This window comes from Amblyraja radiata, chromosome 37, assembly GCF_010909765.2.
Source record: "Amblyraja radiata isolate CabotCenter1 chromosome 37, sAmbRad1.1.pri, whole genome shotgun sequence".
NCBI lineage: Eukaryota > Metazoa > Chordata > Chondrichthyes > Rajiformes > Rajidae > Amblyraja > Amblyraja radiata.
Genome location: NC_045992.1, coordinates 886,849 through 909,248, shown reverse-complemented (window position 1 = coordinate 909,248; position 22,400 = coordinate 886,849). Strand labels below are relative to the sequence as shown.

Genomic DNA, 22,400 nt, shown 5'->3' with positions numbered 1-22,400 from the left:
ATGAACAATGATCACACCTGGAGTCCAAACACTGTCTATTTCGGCCAACGGTCCAATGGTAAAGTCTACCCTCCAGTCCCCAACAATGGAGAGGCAAAGATTAAAGTCAATATGCTTTTATTTTGGATAAGACTTACAAACAATACGTATAATAATTTCCCAATACAATAACTTTTGTGAATTAGTCGCATTTCTTTTCACAGATTACAAAGTTTTACAGTGGAGATTAGCAGATAAACTTTGTGAGGAATCTTAACTTTCACAAATGTTGAACTTTCCTTTGCAATGGTGGCTGATTGGAGGCAGGAAATCACACAGCGGCGACTAACAAAGCCAGCTGAGCTCCTGGGAGTAAAGCACAAAGACTCTGTAAATTTAGAATTATAAGGAACCTTACAAAATGGCATTGTATTGTGTCACAATAAGCAATCGCGCTCAGGAATGTTGTCAGACTGAGAGGCTTCGGAATTTGCAATTACTGCTTATTACTGTCCTTGTGAAATATTTGGGAAACAATGCAGAATATTCAAGGACAAAATCAATAGCTGATACAGATCGTTAGGTAAGATCAGCTCCATTGTGAGTGTTGTGTTTATAACAAGTGACATAGAGCCCAGTCCTTCCCTTGGGCCCTTTAAACCCATTTCCAGAAGTAATTCGGTTTTATTTAGACCACCCTGTAAGAAAATACTCCAAAACAAATGTATCCATCCCACCCCAGACATTGATACTGTTGAATAGAATTACATTTATATTCATAATATTTGTACCCCATATGTTAATGTTAATAATATTCCATTATATGTTTTGAATGAACTGCAAGCGTCAACTTGCCGAGATGCATTGACGTATTAATTTGCCAAATAGAGACTTGTCTGGGCTTGTTTCTTTCAACTTGTTTGGCAATTGCTCTCCTCAATTTGTGCATCTTTATATTCATCTTATCTGAGCTGTGGCAGGCTGCAAGAGAAATAAATGTTGCTTCCGATCAACTGACTTGGAAAGTGGTCAACACTGTCACAGAGACAATGAACATTTGGAGCTCAAGGAACTGCAGATGCTGGGATCCTGCGCAAAATGCAAAGTGCTGGAGTAACTCAGCGGGCCAGGCAGCATCTGTGGAGGTATTCCCTCCATAGGCTGAATAGACAGATGCTGCCTGACCCGCTCAGTAATGCCCCTGTCCCACTTAGGAAACCTGAACGGAATCCTCTGGAGACTTTGCGCCCCACCCAAGGTTTCCGTGCGGTTCCCGGAGGTTGCAGGTGGCTGCCGGAGGTTGCAGGTAGAGGAAGCGGGTAGGGAGACTGACAAAAACCTCCGGGAACCCCACGGAAACCTTGGGTGGGGCGCAAAGTCTCCAGAGGTTTCTGTTCAGGTTTCCTAGGTGGGACAGGGGCATAACTCCAGCACATTGTGATTTGTTCAATATTAGGAGCACAGCAGTAATCTTCAAATGATTAGGTGCCTAGTGGATTATTCTACCAGTGGTCAGAGTTTTCAGGAGAACACCTTGTTCTGTGATGTTTGTTGCGTGTTTCAGTAGGTAGATGGGACATCGCAGACCAAAGAAAAGGGATGTCCAGATTTATGAGCTCAGGCTGAACAGGAATGAACTCATTATTTAAGGCCAGAGATGGAGCAGCTGGTGACTGAGCTGAACTAACATTGAGAGCAAAACACACAGTGCTGGAGGAACTCAGCGGGTCAGGCAGCATCTGTGGAGGCAATGGACAGATAATGTTTGGGGTTGAAACCTTTCTTCACTCTGATGGAACGATGGTGGAGAAAGCTGGAAAAGACAGGTGGGAGCGCGACAGAGCCTGGCAAGTGATAGGTGGATACAGGTGAGGGGGGTGATGGCCAGATGGGTGCAGGAAGTGACAAAGACCAGAGGTGACAAAAGAGTGACAGATAAGGAAAGAAGAGGAATGAAATGTAAAGCCAGAGGGAGTGGAATGGGTGGAAGGGGACAGGCGGGAGGGGAAAGAGGGGGATTAATGGGGAACTCAGGGATGGGAGTGTAGGGAGCAGGGTGACTGAGGGGGAGGGGGGAGTGGGGAACGGAGACGGGGGGGATGGGAGTGTAGGGAGCAGGGTGACTGAGGGGGAGGGGGGAGTGGGGAACGGAGATGGGGGGGGGATGGGAGTGTAGGGAAGACTGTACAGGAACGGGGTGACTTGAGGCAAGGGGGGCGAGGTGTGTGAGGGGGGAGAGGGGGAGAGGGGGATGGGGAGGGGATGAGAGGGTCAAGAGCTGGTGGGAGAGCCATCACTGAGCTACAGGCAATTTTCAAAAGAAAGCATTCAAGAAATGAAAAGGAGCATGAATGTTTTAGATGCCGTACTGTAAGCATGTGTAAAGTGTATTTCCTACATATTTAGCAGAGCAAGTTTATGTGTTATGAGAAGCAGACCAAAACACCAACAGATTATCCCTCGTGACCCCTTGTGATGTATGAATGTTTATGGGGCCGGCGGGTAACTGCTATTATTTATTTTTCCTGCTGGGTTTTGTTGGCCTGTGGTCTGGGACTGATGCATCATTTCCCTTGGTGCCGCCACCTCACTGTCGACCGACCGCTGCCTCTGCTTTCCATTTAAGGTGAAAGGTTGGCTGTGGAGTGCTGTTGTCAGAGAATGAAGCAGCTCCTGCCTCGGCAGAGCAGCGCCTGGCTAGCATTCACATGGTCCGATAACTGGCAAAGCAATATTACCCCCCAACACAAGAGACAGTCTAAACACCAACTCCATATTCAATTTCACCATCACCAAGTTTCCAGTAACAATAGATAGACACAAAGTGCTGGAGTAACTCTGCAGGCCAGGCAGCAAACTAGAGAACATCAACAGGTGATGATTCGGGTCGGGACACTTCTTCAGATGTTACCTATTCATCTTCTGCAGAGATGCTGCCTGACCTGACTCCACCACTTTGTGACTATCTTTGGTATAAACCAGCATCTGCAGTTCCTTCTTATTACACTCCTGTATCGATATCCTGGCGTCACCATTAAACAGTAACTCATCTGGACCAGCCACGTATATACCATGTATCTGGTGCATCGCTATAAATTCACACCTCCTACCCTTCAAAGAATTAAGCTCCAGCACTATCCAACCTCCCTATAGCTCAAGCGCACAAGCCCAGGTAACATGTAGGAGAATCTCTCCTGCACCACTCCAACTTGCCCGCAGTGGGCCTGCCATCCTTTTGGTCAGGTCTTTGAGATGTTCTATTGGTTAGTTGAGTTCCTGCAAGTTATGTGGTGAAAGAAGCAAGTTGGGTTGTCACATCAATACATAGGTCGGGGTGGGAGATTGCAACCTTCACGTGGTCCGCCCTGTTTCAACGAATGCAATCAACCCGGCGTGCACAATCAAATAAGATCAAATAGAACAAGTTGTCCTACAACTTTAGGCTGTGCAAGAAGAGATGGGTCCAAACCAGACCACTGAGAGGCACTGCCTTGTCACGCCCTGCGCATGCTCCTCTTTGTTCAGACATAAGGTTAGCGTGTGGAAGGTGAAACCAATATAGAGATGGTCATTACACTGAATCTGAAAGCATTGGTCAGCACATGCTGGTATAAATGTTTGGCTGGTAAATGATATCGCTGGGTTTTCAATAGTTGGTTACTGAGTGAAGCAGATCGCAGTCTCCATGGAATATAAATGTGTTGACAAGGCCCACAGGATCCGCACATCATGGCAGCGTCTACATCAGGGATTTCCTGCAAGGTAATGATGGCTCGTTAAAAATACAAGGTACATTACCCTTCCATATCTGTGTCTCCCTCTCCCCTGACTCTCAGTCTCAACCCGAAACGTCACCCATTCCTCTATCCAGAGATGCCGCCTGTCCCACTGAGTTACTCCTGCATTTTGTGTATCTCCCATTAAGTGTAACTTCCTGGCACTAACTTGGCCCATGGAGTTGTACTGTTTTATGTTGGACTGGTCTATATTGGACTGGTCTATATTGGACTGGTCTATATTGGACTGGTCTATATGGACTGGTCTATGTTGGACTGGTCTATATATTTTTTTTATTTTTTTATTTTTTTTTTTTTAATCAAAAATATTTATTCAAATATTAAAATAGTATTGACAATACAATAAAACAAAACACCACCATAATACAAGACGAACAAATATGCTAAGCAACTGCTAAACAATTATATTACAATCCTTGTCAAGGATACATTCAACCCCCCTCGGTGCCCAGCGGTCCCGGAACTCCCTCAGGGTGCCCGTAGACAGGGCGTATTCCCTTTCTAATCCCACCCGGGCACGGACGTAACCCCGGAAAAGGGGCAGGCAGCTGGCTCGGGTAGAGCCCTCCACCGTCTGGCGCCGTGACTCGCGGATGGCCAGCTTGGCCAGGCCCAGGAGCAACCCAACCAGGACATCTTGAGCCCTACCCTCTCCCCTACGCACAGGGTGTCCAAAGATGAGGATGGTGGGTGAAAAATGCAGCCAGAAGGCAAGGAGCAGCCCCTTTAGATATTCAAACAGTGGCTGCAGCCTCACACACTCCATGTACACGTGGTACACAGACTCTTCCAGCCCGCAAAAGTGGCAGGCGGCGTGGACTGGTCTATGTTGGACTGGTCTATATTGGACTGGTCTATGGTGGACTGTTCTATGTTGGACTGTTCTATGTTGGACTGTTCTATGTTGGACTGTTCTATGTTGGACTGGTCTATGTTGGACTGGTCTATGTTGGACTGGTCTATGGTGGACTGGTCTATGTCCTATCTTCTATGTTCAGTTACAATGTGGCCTGCTATGCTCCACATTCCATCAATGGGTTGAATTTAAAGGGTGAGTCTTGAACTGGATTGGGACAATTTCCACTATCGATGGTTGTTATTTGATTTATTTGGACACAGCCAGGCTCCTTAGAAAAATCAAGAAGGGGAGGTTTTTCCATGATGAATAGAACTATTCCACAAACAGGTAAAGTTTGTAGGAAAGAACTGCAGACGCTGGTTTACACTGAAGATAGACACAAAAATCTGGAGCAACTCAGCGGGACAGGCAGCATCTCTGGAGAGAAGGAATGGGTGGCTGAGTCTGAATACGGGTCTCCTATTCCTTCTCTCCAGAGATGCTGCCTGTCCCGCTGAGTTACTCCAGCATTTTGTGTCTATATAACAGGTAAAGTTTAATCCATTTGCCTCTTATTATTGCTTTGAATTTTGCCAACATTCTCCAAAGTTATCCTGCTCCAATGACTCAGAACTGTTGTGACCATTGATGTGAGAGGGAGTCATTGTTACAGGAACCTGAGGAAGTGCGCTTTGCACACTCACTAATTTAACAAAGTTATTTCATTTGAAAACATTAGCTTGCGATTAGTGTACTTAATCTCAGTTAAAGTGCAAGAGACTTGAAAGACAGCCATCGTTGTGGTTTTGTTCCTTACAGGTATCTTTTTCTGTTGCGAAGCCATCTTGTCTTCGGGTGAATGCAGACCTGGCCACCGTTGTTCTTCAGAGTGGCTCTGTCAAGTGAGAAGATCAAAGTACAGCAGTGAGACGAGGTATCTGCATTGCATTGTCAAAGGCAAAATGCTTGGTCAGTCCACAGCAATGTACATTACTGGTGTGTGGGTGGAGGTGGCAGCCCTATCCACTGCGCCACTGTATACCAACGCCTACTGGTGGCACAGCGACACAGTGGGTGGAGCTACTGCCTCACGGCGTCAGAAACCCAGGCTCCATCCTGACCTTGGGTGCTGCCTGTGTGGAGTTTGCACGTTCTTCCTGTGATGTGTGGGCTTCCACTGGATGCTCCGGTTTCCTCCCACATCCCAAAGATGTGTGGATTTGTTGGTTAAGTGGTCTCTTTAAATTTCCTCTCATGTGTAGGGAGTGGATGAGAAAGTGGGATAACATAGAGCTAGTGTGAACATGTGATGGATGGTCAGCATGAACCTGGTGGGCTGAACGGCCTGTTTTCATGCTGTATCTCTAAACTAAAACACTGACAACAATTGAGAGGTATCCTGAATTACCTAGACGTAGAAAACTAGTGGCCTAGTGTTGGAAGATGCAATGAGTGTGGATAGGTGATTACTGGTTAGCATTAACATTGTGGGCCGAATGGCCTGTTTCCAGTAGATAAAAAGGTGATGGTACGCACATCAATTAAAAATTAAGCCACATTTATCAAGTATTTTTATCTATCAATATATCTCCATATGCAGTTTTGATTTGTGAATTTAATAAACAAATAACTAAAAGGAATAAAATCAACCACATTAAAAATTAATTTACACTAAAAGTTGTTACCATTTTAGAGGTGCTGGTACCTGTATTCTACTGATGTGCTCCGTCACCAAAAACAATAAGTGTTCAGAAGGGTCTTGACCTGAAACGTCACCTATCCATGTTCTCCACAGATGTTCTCCATTTATAAGCAAAGCACTGCCTGTCTCTGCCTCCATGAGCCTTGCCCCTGGCAGCTCGGCCCACATTCCGCAGCTTTCCCCAAGGCATAAAGCTCCCAGACCAGTGGAGAAACTCCACAACTCCCTCACTCGGGTCTGGGAGATCTCCCAGCCTCAGGAACAAGTCGGATTATCCCAGCTTGCAATGAAGTGACAGACTTCAGTTATAACTCTGGCTGCTGAGAACACTCTCAAACCTTGCTCCGTTGAAATTATTGAGTATGTTCCATGAGGACAGAAGAATGCAATAATATGAGGTGAGCTAATCCAGTTACGACTCTCCAGGAACCCAATGGCATGCGGGAGACAAGTTACAGCATATAAAATGCTTCTTGTGTGGAACTATGCCCAGGTTCTGCTCGGTGTGGGGCCTTTGCCAGTTCCCTGTTCACTAACATCCAGTTTATCAGTCCCTTGGTCTCTGAACAACCGGATGCAGAAATCACACAAAGGATGGATAGTCAAGGGTAGGGCCAACTACAGAGAATCCCCTCTAGCTGGAACTGAGAATACAGCAGTTCCCAACTGCACGTCCAGCAGACGATGATCTTGGGCAGGTTTCCTGTGAGTGGAAGGTGGGTGAGAATGGTGGGCCCTGTGTGATGGGCAGAGGTACAGGCAGCCTCCGGAGTTGCCCCCTCACCCCTCTATCAAACAGTCTTGCTCAGGAGGAGGAGATGTCAGGATCATCAGTGATGGTGCTGGACCTTACATCATCACAGCTGGTGCTGGGCCTTACATCACCAGTGTTGGTGCTGGGCCTTACATCATCATTGATGGTGCTGGGCCTTACATCACCAGTGTTGGTGCTGGGCCTTACATCATCATTGATGGTGCTGGGCCTTACATCACCAGTGTTGGTGCTGGGCCTTACATCATCATTGATGGTGCTGGACCTTACATCACCAGTGTTGGTGCTGGGCCTTACATCATCATTGATGGTGCTGGGTCTTACATCACCAGTGTTGGTGCTGGGCCTTACATCATCAGTGATGGTGCTGGGCCTTACATCATCAGTGATGGCGCTGGGCCTTACATCATCACAGCTGGTGCTGGGCCTTACATCACCAGTGTTGGTGCTGGGCCTTACATCATCAGTGGTGGTGCTGGGCCTTACATCATCAGTGTTGGTGCTGGGCCTTACACCATCAGTGATGGTGCTGGGCCTTACATCATCAGTGATGGTGCTGGGCCTTACATCACCAGTGTTGGTGCTGGGCCTTACATCACCAGTGTTGGTGCTGGGCCTTACATCATCAGTGTTGGTGCTGGGCCTTACATCATCAGTGTTGGTGCTGGGCCTTACATCATCAGTGATGGCGCTGGGCCTTACATCATCAGTGATGGCGCTGGGCCTTACATCACCAGTGTTGGTGCTGGGCCTTACATCATCAGTGTTGGTGCTGGGCCTTACATCATCAGTGTTGGTGCTGGGCCTTACATCATCAGTGATGGCGCTGGGCCTTACATCATCAGTGATGGCGCTGGGCCTTACATCATCAGTGATGGCGCTGGGCCTTACATCATCAGTGATGGTGCTGGGCCTTACATCACCAGTGATGGCGCTGGGCCTTACATCAATGGCACTCTCCTCCGGGGGCGCTGACCTGTGTGCGGCTGCCCAGCCAGCAGCTGTCCGTCTTTTCATCTTTTTTTTAATTTTTAGTTAGTTAAAGTGTTTTTGTTTCTGGAGTTCTAGACTTTTTTATGTGGGGGGGGGGGGGAAGGGGGAAACTACCTTTCAGGGTCCCTACCTGGTCGGAGAGGCAGCTTTTCTCCGGGCTGCAGCTTCGACCCGTCCTCGCGGCCTACCAGCGGGCCTGGAGTGGTGTTTCCTGTCGGGGACCGCCCAGAACCACGGTTTCGGCAGCGGCACAGCGCTGGAGCGCTATCGTGGAGCGGGCGATGCCTTGTCCGGGTCGCCGCGCTGGAGCTCCGGTGAGCTGAAGACCGCCGGGAACAACATCGCGGAGCTGCGGGTCTGAGGAGCGGCCAGCTGCGGGCGGCGGCGCCGAACTGTACATTGGGAGCCTGGGATCTCGCGACGAGATCGCCAGTAGTGGAGCTCCAACCGGCGCGGCCTTGTTGGCTTTGGAAGCCGCGGCCTCCAGTACGGAAGCGGCCGTTCCAGGGTTTCCAGGCCGCTGTGAGGATTCTCCCGACGCCGGAGCACCATCACCCGGCGAGAAAGGCCAGGAACATCGGGCCTCCGTAGAGGCAACTGTGGAGGCCTCAATTGGCTCGACTATGGGTGAACTGGGGTTGGGGACTGGACTTTGTGCCGTCCCTCATGGTGGGAGCCATTGTGGGGGGATGTTCTATATGTTTAAATCTCTTATTAATGTTATGTCTGTATTCTTTCTTTATGTGCTGCATTGGCAAGAAGCATTTCACTACACCTAGGTGTATGTGACCAATAAATAACCTTTGAATCACCTTTGAACCTTTGAACTCTCCACAAGCAGCTCAGGAAAGGTGTGATCATCACATCCCAGCTGAGGTCAAAGTCAAAGTCAATTTATTTCCACCTGAAGGTGCAGTGAAATGAAGTTGCCAGCAGCGATACACTTAAAAAGAACACACAATACACAATAGAATTTAACACCAACATCCACCACAGCATTCTTCACTGTGGCAGAAGGCAACAAAGGTCCATGCTGCGTCTGAAATATCTCCGTATTGCAGTGAGACTGTCAATGAGCCCTTGAATATGGAACTTTGTCGGCACCCTATACATGCCAACATACTTTGAGTATGGAGTGCAAAGCCAACAATTTCACTGTGACAATAAAGTATTAACCATTCAATTAATCAACACCACCCCAGGCTCCTGAACTCTGCCCAGCACCAACCACAATCATTCATCATCACCCAGTAAGAAAATACTGACACTAATGCAAGTGTTTGAGCATAGATTCAAGAATATCAGTCACCTTGAACACCGCACAACACTAACCTCAGCAACTGGGAACTTCAATAGACTGTTGCTTTGGGCAGCGTAGGCTTTGGTTTTGCATTATTAAGGATATTACTGTTATTAATCATTGTATTAATGATAATTATACATCTGTATGCTATTAAATTAATGGGCCAGTTAAGAGTTGCATTGTTCCATTGCCGGTCCATGTAATAGTTAAACACTCTCTACTGGTGAACACTGAGCAATGTTGTTACTGTAACCAACAGCCCCAGTGGGTAAAGACATGACATGCATGGTGAAGCTGGACAATTCATCAACGTACCAAGATAGTGATGGAGTGTGCTGACTCTGTGCTTGCTGGTCCCAGAGCAAGATCTACAATATCACAAACAACCACTCTTAAATAATTGTAAATCCAGCACCAGTTCTATTGTCCTCTGTATCTTTCCCCTTGTACCTGAGTTTACCCCTGATGGTACTTATCTATAGTATTATCTGATCTGATTGGATAGTATGCAGAACAAAAGTGTTTAACTGCGCCACGGAAAACGTGGCGATAATAAACCTAAACCAGTCAGAAGAAGGGTCTCGACCTGAAACGTCACCCATTACTTCTCTCCGGAGATGCTGCCTGTCCCGCTGAGTTACTCCAGCATTTTATGTCTATCTCCGGTGTAAACCAGCATCTGCAGTTCCCTCCTACGCAATAAATCTATATCTGTTGGCTTTTGATGATCAACTTTCAAAATTCTCGTGAAATTTACTGAGTAAAGAGTTGCAAAAAGCAACAAACATTCTGAAGGAGGGTCTCGACCCTAAGTGAGAGCTCACACAGAGAATTGGGAGTCTGTGGAATTCTCTGCCTCAGAGGGCAGTGGAGGCCAGTTCTCTGGATACTTTCAAGAGAGAGCTAGATAGGGCTCTTAAAGATAGCAGAGTCTGGGGATATGGGGAGAAGGCAGGAACGGGGAACTGATTGTGGATGATCAGCCATGATCACATTGAACGGCTCAAAGGGCGAATGGCCTACTCCTGCACCTATTGTCTATTGTTTATTGTCTATTGTCTAAGTGTCACCTATTCATTCTCTCCAGAGTTCCAGCCTGACCCACTGAGTTACTAACTCCAACCTTTTTGTGTTCAACTTTTTCAAAATATAGATACAAGGAACTGCAGATGCGGTTTTACAAAAGACACAAGGTGCTGGAGTAACTCAGTGAGTCAAGTAGCACTAATCCACAGTTACTCTAGCATGTTGTGCCTGTATTCTTTTTCAATAAAACTGACTTTTAAATTAAATCGGAGAGTGATCTTTGTCTCTGGGATTGATATATTTCTTTAGTGTTACAGACACTTATGGCTGTGCAAGTGAAGCAAATGAATGATAAACAAATGCCTGGTATTCCCTGAATGACCATAAGTAGAAAACTTCCCCGTTTAACATTCCTGCAGGTCACTAAGTAGGCACATTCACACACCACCATCAACAAACACTGTGCTGAGATCGTTCACACAGCGAGTTGTCTGGTGCCAGTCGAGTGGGGAGAGGTTGGTCTAAACACTTCCAGCTGCCCCCTTCCCCATCAATACGGATGTACGCAGGGTTTGGAGGAATATAGGTCTCGTGTAGGGAAAGGAGATACATTTAATCTGTTCATGGACTCTGTTAGTCAAAGGGCTGTCCTGTGGAGAGAGACAAAGAACTGCAGATGCTGGTTTATACCAAAGATAGACACAGAGTGCTGGAGTAACTCAGCGGGTCAGGCAGCATCTGTGGAGAGAGAGGATGGATGTGTTACAGCAGGTCCGGACCCTCCTTCAGCCGGTCTGAAGTGTAGACACCTTCTGCAGTCTGAAGAAAGGTCCGTACCCTAAACGTCACCTATCCATGTTCTCCACAGATGCTGTCTGACCCACTGAGTTACTCCAGCACTCTGTGAAACGTCACCTATCCATGTTCTCCACAGATGCTGTCTGACCCACTGAGTTACTCCAGCACTCTGTGAAACGTCACCTATCCATGTTCTCCACAGATGCTGCCTGACCCACTGAGTTACTCCAGCACTCTGTGAAACGTCACCTATCCATGTTCTCCACAGATGCTGCCTGACCCGCTGAGTTATTCCAGCACTCTGTGAAACGTCACCTATCCATGTTCTCCACAGATGCTGCCTGACCTGCTGAGTTACTCCAGCACTCTGTGAAACGTCACCTATCCATGTTCTCCACAGATGCTGCCTGACCTGCTGAGTTACTCCAGCACTCTGTGTCTACCTGCTGTACTCTCTGATATCCTCTGTACCTAATCTCTCACTATTATATTTTTTTATTTTCAGCTTTGTGCACCAAAATAAATAACTTTCTATTTTCTATATTATATTCCATCTGCACATTTACTTAATTACCTCTTCACATTCCCCCTGATGCCAAATCTCTGGAATTCTCTCTGGTTCTGGCTGAGCCCCTGGAGGCGTCGTTATATTCTGGAATAATCCACAAACTGATGTCGATGTGGAGCTGGCACAGAGGAGGAGATGAGGCCTGGGGTAGATCAGCCATGATCATATTGAATGGCAGGGCAGGCTTGAGGGGCCGAGTGGCCTACTCCTGCTCCCCTATCTTCTTAGAGTCATAGAGTGATACAGTGTGGAAACAGGCCCTTCGGCCCAACATGCCCTCACAGGCCAACATGTCCCAGCTACACTAGTCCCACCTGCCTGCACTTGGTCCATATCCCATCAAACCTGTCCTATCCATGTACCTGTCCAACTGTTTCTTAAACATTGGGATAGTCCCTGCCTTAACTACCTCCTCTGGCAGCTTGTTCCATACACCCAGCACCCTCTGTGTGAAAAAGTTACCCTCGGATTCCTATTAAATCTTTTCCCCTTCACCTTGAGCCTACGTCCTCTGGTCCTCGATTCCCCTACACTTCTTGTGTTTGGCCACAGTGGTGCAACTGGCACCAGAGACTCGGGTTTGATCCAGACCTCGGCTGCTGGCTGTATGGAGTTTGCATGTACTCCCTGTGTCCATGTGGGCTTTCTCTGTGTGCACCAGATTCCTCCCACATCCCAAAGACATGTGGGTTGTAGGATAATTGTCCCTCTGCAAATTGCCTCTAGTGTGTAGGGAGTGGATGAGGAAGTAGGATAACAGATGCAGTATGAAGGTGTGATTGTTGGTCAGCGTGGGCTCGGTGGGTTGAAGGCCCTGTTTCCGTGCTGCATCTCCAAACTGTACTGAAACAAACCAATGTTCTGTTTCCTCTTCACAATCTTACCTCATTTTGTAGTATCAGAAACATCGGAGTATTAGTAGAGTTCCAACAGTAAATGTTCTGCATTTTTAATGATTTAGATGGCTTCTTAAATTCACAATTGATGAAACTTTTAGTGTGATTTGGATCCTCAGCATCACCAGTTGCAATGGACAAGTTACTCAGCCAGCAGCCTACACCACGGATCAAACCTCTCCATCTGCTCCCCACACCCACTGCATCCTCCTCCTGCTGTTTCCAGCTGCTAACATCTGGCACCACTGCTCATTCTGTAGCCCAGCTGGAGGTGGGGTGCGAGCTGGGCTCCTTCTGCCTGCCATAGATGGGCAGGATCAGTGTGAGGCTGACATCACGATGCTTCCTGTGCTGTTTACAATGAGATCGTCACCATTGTTATGTCGGCCTTGGTCATATTTTCATATTTAGACAATCAGAACCTATTTTCCCCAGAGTGCAAGTGTTAAGTATGAGAGGACATAGCTTCAAGGTGAGAGAGGCAATGTATAACGGAGATGTGCTTTGAGAAAATGTGGATGAGAAAATGGTATAACATAGAACTAGTGTAAAAGGGCATAGACGATGGCCTGTGTAGACTCGATGGGCTGAAGGGCCTGGTTCTATGGAGTACATCTATATAAAAACTAAAAGAAACTAATCCATTTGCATTCTCACATTAAGGCAACATATCTCCTGTGTTATAGCAAAGTACAAGGCCATTCTGACCAATCTCCTGAATAAAATGTGTTTCTATCCTGCAACCAGTATCTGAGTGAGAGATTGTCCTGGTGTTGGCTCACCATGTATATGGGAGATTCCTGTGCAGAGTGTACCTGCCTCCGTATCATAGCAGCTTCGTCCCTCTGGTTAGGAAGTGCTTCCGATGTCCTGGAAGAGGGAAGGAGCCGGAGATGGGACCATCTCCATGTTTGTTGCCGGGTGGATTCTTGGGCTGCTGAGATTGGGATTTGGCTCAGTGCCGGGTTCCAGATACTCGGCAGTTGATTGTCCTTTCATCGCCAACAGACCCAACTAACAAGCTGGGTTGAGTCCTCTTGGCCCCACTTACTTCACAGCTTTCGCAAACATTTGGAAATGGAAAATGATGCCCTTGAAACAATTGCCATTGGATATTCCCCACGGGACACTGGAAGATGTAGATTACATTCCTCTTCACTTCTAGTTGTGACAGATTGCCAGGATGAGGAAGCAAGGCCTCTGATCTTCCCTCAGGCCCAGCTACACTAACGTTTCCCAGTTAATCCTGAACATTAAGTCACAATTAGACTCAAAGTTTAGGATGCTAGAGAAACGAACAGGGACTGCAGACAGCTAGGATGGAAAAAAACAAATCCTGGAGGGAATAACTTGAAGGCGAGGGGGGGCAAAGGTTGAAGTAGGTGTCCTGAGGCAGGTTATTACACAGAGGGTGGCGTGTGTCTGGAATGTGGTGGTGGTGGTGGGGGAGGCAGATACGATAGTGGCGTGTAATAGACGTGTGGATGTGCTCATGGTTACGCAGGGAATGGAGGGATATGGATCACGTGCAGCAGATTATAGTTGGATTTGGCATCATCATCAGCACAGGCACTGTGGGCCGAATGGCCTTTTTCTTTGTGGTATAGCTCTGTGACTCGATGACTTTATGTTTAAGAAGGAACTACAAATGCTGGAAAATCGAAGGTAGACAAAAATGCTGGAGAAACTCAGCGGGTGCGGCAGCATCTACGGAGCGAAGGAAATAGGCAACGTTTCGGGTCGAGACAGAGCTCTCGTGGACATTTTTCAACATGTTGAAAAATCTTCATGAGTCCTCACGAGCTTACCGCATTTCCCGAGTACCTGCCGTTAGCATTACGAGCCGCTAAGAGACGTCCCCGAGCTCCGACGTACCCGCTACGTACATTCTACGTGCTTACCACGAGTTTGATTTTTTTTTAAACTCGGGAGAGCTCTAGAATGAAATCGTACAGTGGGACAGGGCCATTACTCATCACAGTACTGGCCCAAGATCTTTTACTTACGTTAGCTTATTGTCACCTGTACCGTGGTAGTGTGAAAGATGCTTTTGTTGTGTATTATACAGTCGGTAGATAGACTATACATGATTACAATCAAGTTGTCCACTGTGTATCGATACAGGATAAGGGGAATAACGTTTAGTGCAAAATAACATCCAATAAAGTCTGATTAAAGATAGTTGCCAATGGGCTATGACCGCACTCTAGTTGTGGTAGGATGGTTCAGTTGCCTGATAACAGCTGGGAAGAAATTGTACCTGAATCTGGACGTGTGCCTTTTCAAACTTCTGTACCTTTTGCCCGTTGGGAGAGAGGACAAGAGTGAGGACCAGGATGAGACTGATATAGGAAGGAACTGCAGATGCTGGTTTACACCGATGATAGACACAACATGCTGGAGTAACTTAGCGGGACGAGAGTGGTTCTTGATTATGTTGCTGGCCTTACTGATCAGGGATGCTGGCTCACGTAACTGTTTTAAGTTAGCAGCAATCAATGTAAGTGAAAAGCAACAATATCATGAGATGATTAGAACTTACATGATCTGCATGGGACAGTTTGGAATGGGAAGCACAATCAGCTTCTGGATGTGGTTCGGGTGAAGGCGCTTTGTTCCCCCACGACACTTACATCTGTTTATTATCGAGGACGGCTTTCCTGCAGAGACGATAAAATAGAACGGTGAAAGAGAGAGAAAGGTGGAAGGGGAGGGAGAGAGATGGAGAGAGAGAGAGAGAGAGGGAGAGAATGAAGGAATACAAACACTGTCACAACCATTTCACAACCGCAATCACAACTTTCCTGTGAACACACAAATTAGAAAACATTCATAGACACGTAAAGCTGGAGTAACTCAGCGAGACAGGCAGCGTCTCTGGAGAGATGAAATGGGTGATGTTTCGGGTCAAGACCATTCTTCAGACTAGTCCCTTTCGTGACTTCAAAGGAACGTACGGATGTGGAGAAGCTGCTTCCTGTCTGGAATTATAGTCATGGAGTCATTCAGCATTGAAACAGGCCCTTCGGCCCAACTCATCCATGCTGACCAACATGTCCCATCTACACTATCCCACCTGCTTGCGTTTGGCCCACATCCCATGAAACCTAGAGATCGAAACATCTGAGGAGGGAATGGACAGATGATGTTTCAGGTCAAGACAATACTTGAGAAACATTGTTTGCCCATTGTTTGTACTGAGGGCATCTGGTTCCCTCTACAGATGCTGACTGACCCATAGAGAACCTCCAGCACATTGTAGTTTGAACTCTCACATTTCCAGAAAATATTGTTGGCAGGAATGTGGAACAAGATATGTTTTATTGAATAAAATGAGATGAAATGTTCAGCGTGAAATAAAGGAGGGATGATTCTGTACAAGCTGGGTGATTAACAAACCTGATGCTACACATTAGTGGTTACAAAAGCTTCCAGGAAGTTAATTCCCAGTCTTTAAACAAAGCTCTTTGCATTCGCTGATGGGAGTTAATCTAAAGGTGCCTCGTTTTCAATTACACAAAGTGTACTCCTTAAAAATAAATATCAGCTGATTACAGGAGGAGTTTTACTTTAACGACTCCCTTGCCTGCTCCCAGTGTGGGATTCATAAACTATGGACATTCTTTTCTCATCCTTATAAACCTGGAGCTGGCGGACTGCTGGTGGCGTGCAGCCAGAGGGCGACAACATCACAAACACAAAGTGAGATAGAGGACCAGTTAACTATTAACGTCAGTGACAGTAGAATGGACATTGATCAGGACTTGAATGAATTGAAGCACAAACTCCCCACTGAGAGACCTGAGCATCCATGGCCCACTGACATACAGGAATGGAGAGGCTACATCAGAGTTGTTGTTGTGTGCAGCACTGCCCTCTTGCTCTGTACTTGTGCAGTGGGTACGTCAGGCATGAAGGGACCTCAACCCCTGGCCCGTATCTTGCCCCTTGAGAGGTTGGCTGATGGGTTTGGAGACCTTGCACGCACTGTGCTAATCAACAGGCAATCTTATAGATTCCATCTGTTCAACTTCAAAACGAAAGGGCTGGGGTTTGTGATTTACCTATCGTCTAAGCGATCAATTCGAACTACCTTCAGTGATCCATCAGTCCACCTGGCAGGAGATGAATGCTGGTCAAGGGTCAAGATGGTTTTATTGTCATATGTCCCAGATAGAACAATGACATTCTTACTTGCTGCAGCTTGTAGTAGCTGGGAGTCGATCCCTTCAGACCGAGACTGATTCTTCCACGTTGGCCGGCGTGGGCAAGTTGGGCCGAAGGGCCTGTTTCCACACTGTATCACTCTATGACTATGTCACCCTATATGTATATAGAGAGACATAGAATATATATATATGCATTGGTATACGGTCACACTGATCAGTTCTGTTCTGTATTTATTTATTTATGTCTACTATATTCTGTTGTGCTGAAGCAAAGCAAGAATTTCATTGTCCTATCTGGGACACATAACAATAAACTCTCTTGAAATCTTGAATCTCGAATCTTGAATATGGGATGCAAATGCATGGGGCGAGCTGCTGTGAATATTGATCAGCTCAACACCCTGAAGTCCAGCACACATTGGCAGAGTAATGTAATGCATCAGAGTGTCCATTATCTATTGGGACCCAGGTTAAAAGCCATCAGCAGTTCACATTGCAGGCCGCATTTCAGTGTCTGTACTGAGGGCATCTGGTTGCCTGAACTAGAGCCCAGCGTAAAATCAAGTCCTGATTTATCAATGTCACTTTGTGGGGGCCCAATGTCAAGCAGCAAACTTTCCTTTTTAATGGGATGTGAAAAGTTGCAGAGCAATGTAAATGACACGTGGTAAAAGCCGTTAACCCTTTCCGCATCGCTCCCCTTGCCACGCGAGCACCTTCTTCAAATCATAAGGCCATAATCACAGCACGAGACGGCTGTTTACACAGACTCTAACGTCGCAGACAGCTCCCGCCTGCTTTGATGATGCACGCAGGAACAATTCTCTCAGGGCGGATTGGAACAGAATGAATATGAAACACTTGTGTCGCCTCTATGTCCAGATATTGGCAGAAGGAGAGGTAGAATGCGAAGATTCTTCATGTTCTGCCCAAACCACCCACGGCTTTGGCGGGTCTGCAGGACATCTGGTGGGAGGGGTGATGAACACGGTCCCACAGGCAATTCCACACTACTTTCTAAGATTTAATATTATAATGATAGGATCAACATGGAAACAGGCCCTTCAGCCCACTTTGTTCATGCCGACCAACTTGACCAAGCTGAGCCCATGTTTGTGAACTTGCGAGGTATTTGAGTAAAGATAGTCTATTAGTTCATGTCTCATGGTGCGATGTCACTTTATGCATGACAGTGTATAGTAAAGGTCAAGGTTGGCAGGAACAAGGATGTACAGAGGGATGGCGGGTTGCAGGTACATATCCCCCTGAGAAGGGGCTGAGGGATACTCTGGAATTTAGAAGGATGAGAGGCGATCTTATTGAAACATATAAGATTATTAAGGGTTTGGACACGCTAGAGGCAGGAAACATGTTCCCGATGTTGGGGGAGTCCAGAACCAGGGGCCACAGTTTAAGAATAAGGGGTAAGCCATTTAGAACGGAGATGAGGAAACACTTTTACTCACAGAGAGTTGTGAGCCTGTGGAATTCTCTGCCTCAGAGGGTGGTGGAGGCCGATTCTCTCTGGATGCTTTCAAGAGAGAGTTAGATAGGGCTCTTAAAGATAGCAGAGTCAGGGGATATGGGGAGAAGGCAGGAACGGGGTACTGATTGTGGATGATCAGCCATGATCACATTGAATGGCGGTGCTGGCTCGAAGGGCCGAATGGCCTACTCTTGCATCTATTGCCTATTTCCTGACAGAAGTGCATAAATGTGGAGGAAGGAACTGCAGATGCTGGTTTAAACGGAAGATAGATACAAAATGCTGGAATAACTCAGTGGGTCAGGCAGCATCTCTGGAGAGAAGGAATGGGTGACGTTTCAGCTTCAGGAAGAAGGGTCTCAACCCGAAACCCATTTCTTCTCTCCAGAGATGCTGCCTGTCCTGCTGAGTTACAGAAATATATGATGTTTTGAGACTCATACTGAAGACATTTAGAACTTTTTAACCAGAGTGGAAATGTCAAAGTCTAGCTTTCAGGTCAGGGGGGAGTTTTAAGGAGATGTGCAGGACTAGTATTTTACAGAGGGTGGTGGGTGCCTGGAACGCGCTGCCAGGGGTGGTGGTGAAGGCAGATACGATAGTGATGCTTTAGAGACTTTTAGATAAGCACCAGGATGTGCAGGGAATGGAGGGATGTGGATCATATCGGACATTAGTTTAAATTGGCTTCATTTGTACAGCATAGACATTGTGGGCCGAAGGGCCTGATGCTGTGCTGTACTGTACTGATCCATGTTCTGTGTTACACAAATGCATCTGGACTGTAGGTGACAGCATTGGCATGGGCAATACAAGATGCTGCTGTCTGCCTGACCTTTCAGCAGCAGAGTTCAGGCCTGCAGTATCGTTATCTGATCTTTCTCACACACGCCATTCAGGATTGCAGCCCAGACCTAGCAGCCTGATAGATGACTTCCTTCTGTGATGAGGTCTGCTGAAGATCATGACAGCAGCACAACTCCACGCCCCACGATGGGTTAAATAACTCGGCAGTGACTGAAGCCAAGTCCCTGACGGCTGGCTACACTCCGCACCTGAATCAGACCTGACGCTGTTAGAATGTGTAGGAAGGAACTGCAGATGCTGGTTTAAACTGAAGATAGACACAACATGCTGGAGTAACTCAACGGATGAGACAGCATCTATGGAGCGAAGGAATAAGCGACGTTTCGGGTCGAGACCCTTCTTCAGACTGCTAGGCGGTGATGTAGAGCGAGTCTGTGTTCGGGGAGCCGGAGAGAGAGCAGAGTGGGTGCAGTGAGACAGGATGGTTCACAGCTGCTTGTCTATTCACCTTCACAACAGTGTCTGTGATGCAGCCCCTACACTTGTGTCTCCTCCCTGTGGGGGGGGGGGGCGAACACTCACACAGGTGTGAGGCCAGGTGTAAGGAATGTAAGATGTAAGCCATGATCACATTGAATGGCGGTGCTGGTTCGAAGGGCCGAATAGCCTACTCCTGCACCTATTGTCTATTGAAGTATCACCCATCTGAAGGTAACCGTGCAGAATGGCCACTCCTGACACAAAGACACAAAGAGCTGCAGTAACTCAGCGAGTCAGGCAACATCTCTAGAAAACATGGATAGGTAACGTTTCAGGCTGGGACCTTCTTCCGTCTGCAGAACGGAATAGATAGTTCCTATCTAAACCCTTCATGATTTTATATACCTCCATAAGATCAGGCCTCAGCCTCCTGCAGTCCACGGAATGCATGTCAGGGGTCCTTCAGTGAAGGGCGTTGGTGAAACAGTTTCTCGGACACACCAGAAGCCTCACGGTGTGTGCATGGATTTTGAGTTCCAGCCACTGTGCTGGGATTTACAATTACTTGGCCAGATCAGTAGTTTGAGTTTGGGATTGCTGGCCTGACAACGTAACTACTGCCCGATTGAGTTACTCCAGCACTTTGTGCCTTTATAGTAAGCCAGCATCTGCAGTTCCTACATGATATAATGATATTCATTTACCATGCACAATCTGTAAGCAGCCAATATGAATATCACCTGGAACAGTAAAATGTTCTCAGCCTGTAAGTGACAAAAGGCAAGGAGCCATTCTCAGTGTTATTACATATTTAAACTCTTGACAGAATGACCAGAGTGGTCTGGTGAAATTACTCTTTAACGTTTAACACTTGTTGAAATTCTGCCTAACTGTTTTAAAGCAATTTGAGTAAATAACTAATTTGTCATAAACTGACTGGTCCTTAACAAATCTGCTTTGCAGATAAAATTCATGCCACAAAATTCTTCTATGAATTGTTTCACTTCATAACTTCATTATTCCATAACCTGCACACATGAAAAATAACCTCTCTTGTCTCCTGACTACCGTTTCCCCTTATTTTACTAAAGAAATGTTGGAGATTTAATGTTCCAATCATGCCTTATATATTAAACTAATAGCCCTGTCCCACGGTGCGGGTTCATTCCAAGAGCTCTCCCGAGTTTAAAAAAAATCAAACTCATGATAAGCACGGAGAGTGAACGTAGCGAGTACGTCGGAGCTCAGGGACGTCTCTTAGCGCTAACGGAAGGTACTCGGGAAGACTCACTAACGGCAGGTAAGCACGGGAAGACTCGTGAAGATTTTTCAACATGATGAAAAATGTCCACGAGAGCCCCGAGTACCGACGAGTGGCCATTACCGTAAATCTCCGAGTTCGAATCAGGGCAAACTCGGGAGAGCTCTTGGAATGAACTTGTACAGTGGGACAGGGGTTTTAGGTTAGGTTTTCAATTAAATCCCTCACAGAAATCCTTACGGCGAATGTTAACCAAAGCCGAGTGAATGGCGAAAGTTGGTTGAAAGGTGATACGGCCTCTGGAAGGATTGCGAGTAAATAAACAGGCAGTCACAGAGCAGCAGGGAGTCCAAATCAGTGGAGGGTTCTCTCGCAGCAGTGACATGGTTGATTGTTACTTGAATAAGTTCTACACAGCACTGTCAGTAACGTTGCAGGTTGGACAACCCCTGTCTGACAGTGTCACCCATCTGTGTTCCAACCACATGCACTGTGAAGGTCATTCATCTAGAAAGGTATCCTCACTACAAATACCACACACCTAATCCTCTGTTACTAACATGACATTGAGAACATCACAAGTTATCAGGCACTTCCATTCACTCTTAACTGAGTTCTGAAAGGAAGGTCTTTATTAAAGTGCGTGTTTCAAAAACTTGGAAATCTATCAGGATTTAAAATGCTTCACTAACAAAGCAGTTCAACATGTTAGTTAAGAATTTTACTGGGAGTTTATTTTAGAACGTTAGACAGAGTATTTTCTAAAGAGTGTGGACATTTGCAACATCTGTCACCCACTCACGTTTGCTCAGAACCCTGTGCGCAATCTTTGTGGAATTAACAGTTGTTTTGAAAAATATCTTCATTCAGATCTGATGAAACCAAACCTGAATCTGTACCAAAACGAGAAATTGTTTTGAGGGCGGCCAATGTTACAGCAAATACTTTGCTCCGTCTGCTTTGGCAATGCTAACACAGATTCTTGCAGCACACTGTGGACAGTCCTGAAAATGGTAAGGTGTACAAATACTGCGTGTGATTCACACTGTAAGTTATCAGTGAGTACTGTCACGTACCTTGGGTCCAGTTGATGCAGATTATTGCAAGCACAAGGGCGATCAGCACGCAGCATTTCACATTCATGTTGGGAGGTTTCACACTGAGCAGTGCAGCCACCAGAGTTTGAATGATCCCAGATTCAAACTACTCCCAGCTAGTTGTGTCTCTGGATTTGGAAGGAATCCACCCCCATTCCAGCCTTTTATTGGATGCAGGGAATACCCAAGATGGTACTTTATCAAGAGCTGGCAAAGTGATTATATTTTGACTTCTTTCCCAACAATTGGGATAGTTTCACCTCCCCCCCCAACTGAAGCTGAACACTCATGGGACAGGCCAGGGTCGGTCGGTGACCAGCTGGTAGCTCTGTCCACACTTTAGCTCATTCCGTAAGCAGAGAGCCGCACCAGAATAGGCATCCGATCTCCAGCCTCCCAGTCCAGGTGGCTTCTGACCTACACCTGGG

The 22,400-nt window shown here is 46.7% G+C and overlaps 1 protein-coding gene across 1 annotated transcript; it reads right to left on the bottom strand.

Moving 5' to 3' along the window:
* Window positions 1-2,095: 2,095 nt before the first annotated feature.
* On the bottom strand, window positions 2,096-22,194 carry LOC116966429 (stromal cell-derived factor 1-like). Its single transcript, XM_033012676.1, has 4 exons — window positions 21,952-22,194; window positions 15,215-15,332; window positions 5,432-5,509; window positions 2,096-3,734 (listed from the first exon to the last, which is right to left on the bottom strand). Exons 1-4 carry the CDS (start codon window positions 22,016-22,018, stop codon window positions 3,719-3,721), a joined length of 279 nt encoding a protein of 92 aa, XP_032868567.1. The 5' UTR covers window positions 22,019-22,194; the 3' UTR covers window positions 2,096-3,718.
* Window positions 22,195-22,400: the final 206 nt, after the last annotated feature.

Bases quoted from the DNA above. Each gene is read 5' to 3' on its own strand.
- LOC116966429 (XM_033012676.1), bottom strand. From the start codon at position 22,018: ATGAATGTGAAATGCTGCGTGCTGATCGCCCTTGTGCTTGCAATAATC. The intron at 15,333-21,951 runs GTACGTGACAGT...TCGTCTCTGCAG, and splicing joins CTGCATCAACTGGACCCAAG to GAAAGCCGTCCTCGATAATA. The intron at 5,510-15,214 runs GTAAGTTCTAAT...CTCACTTGACAG, and splicing joins AACTGTCCCATGCAGATCAT to AGCCACTCTGAAGAACAACG.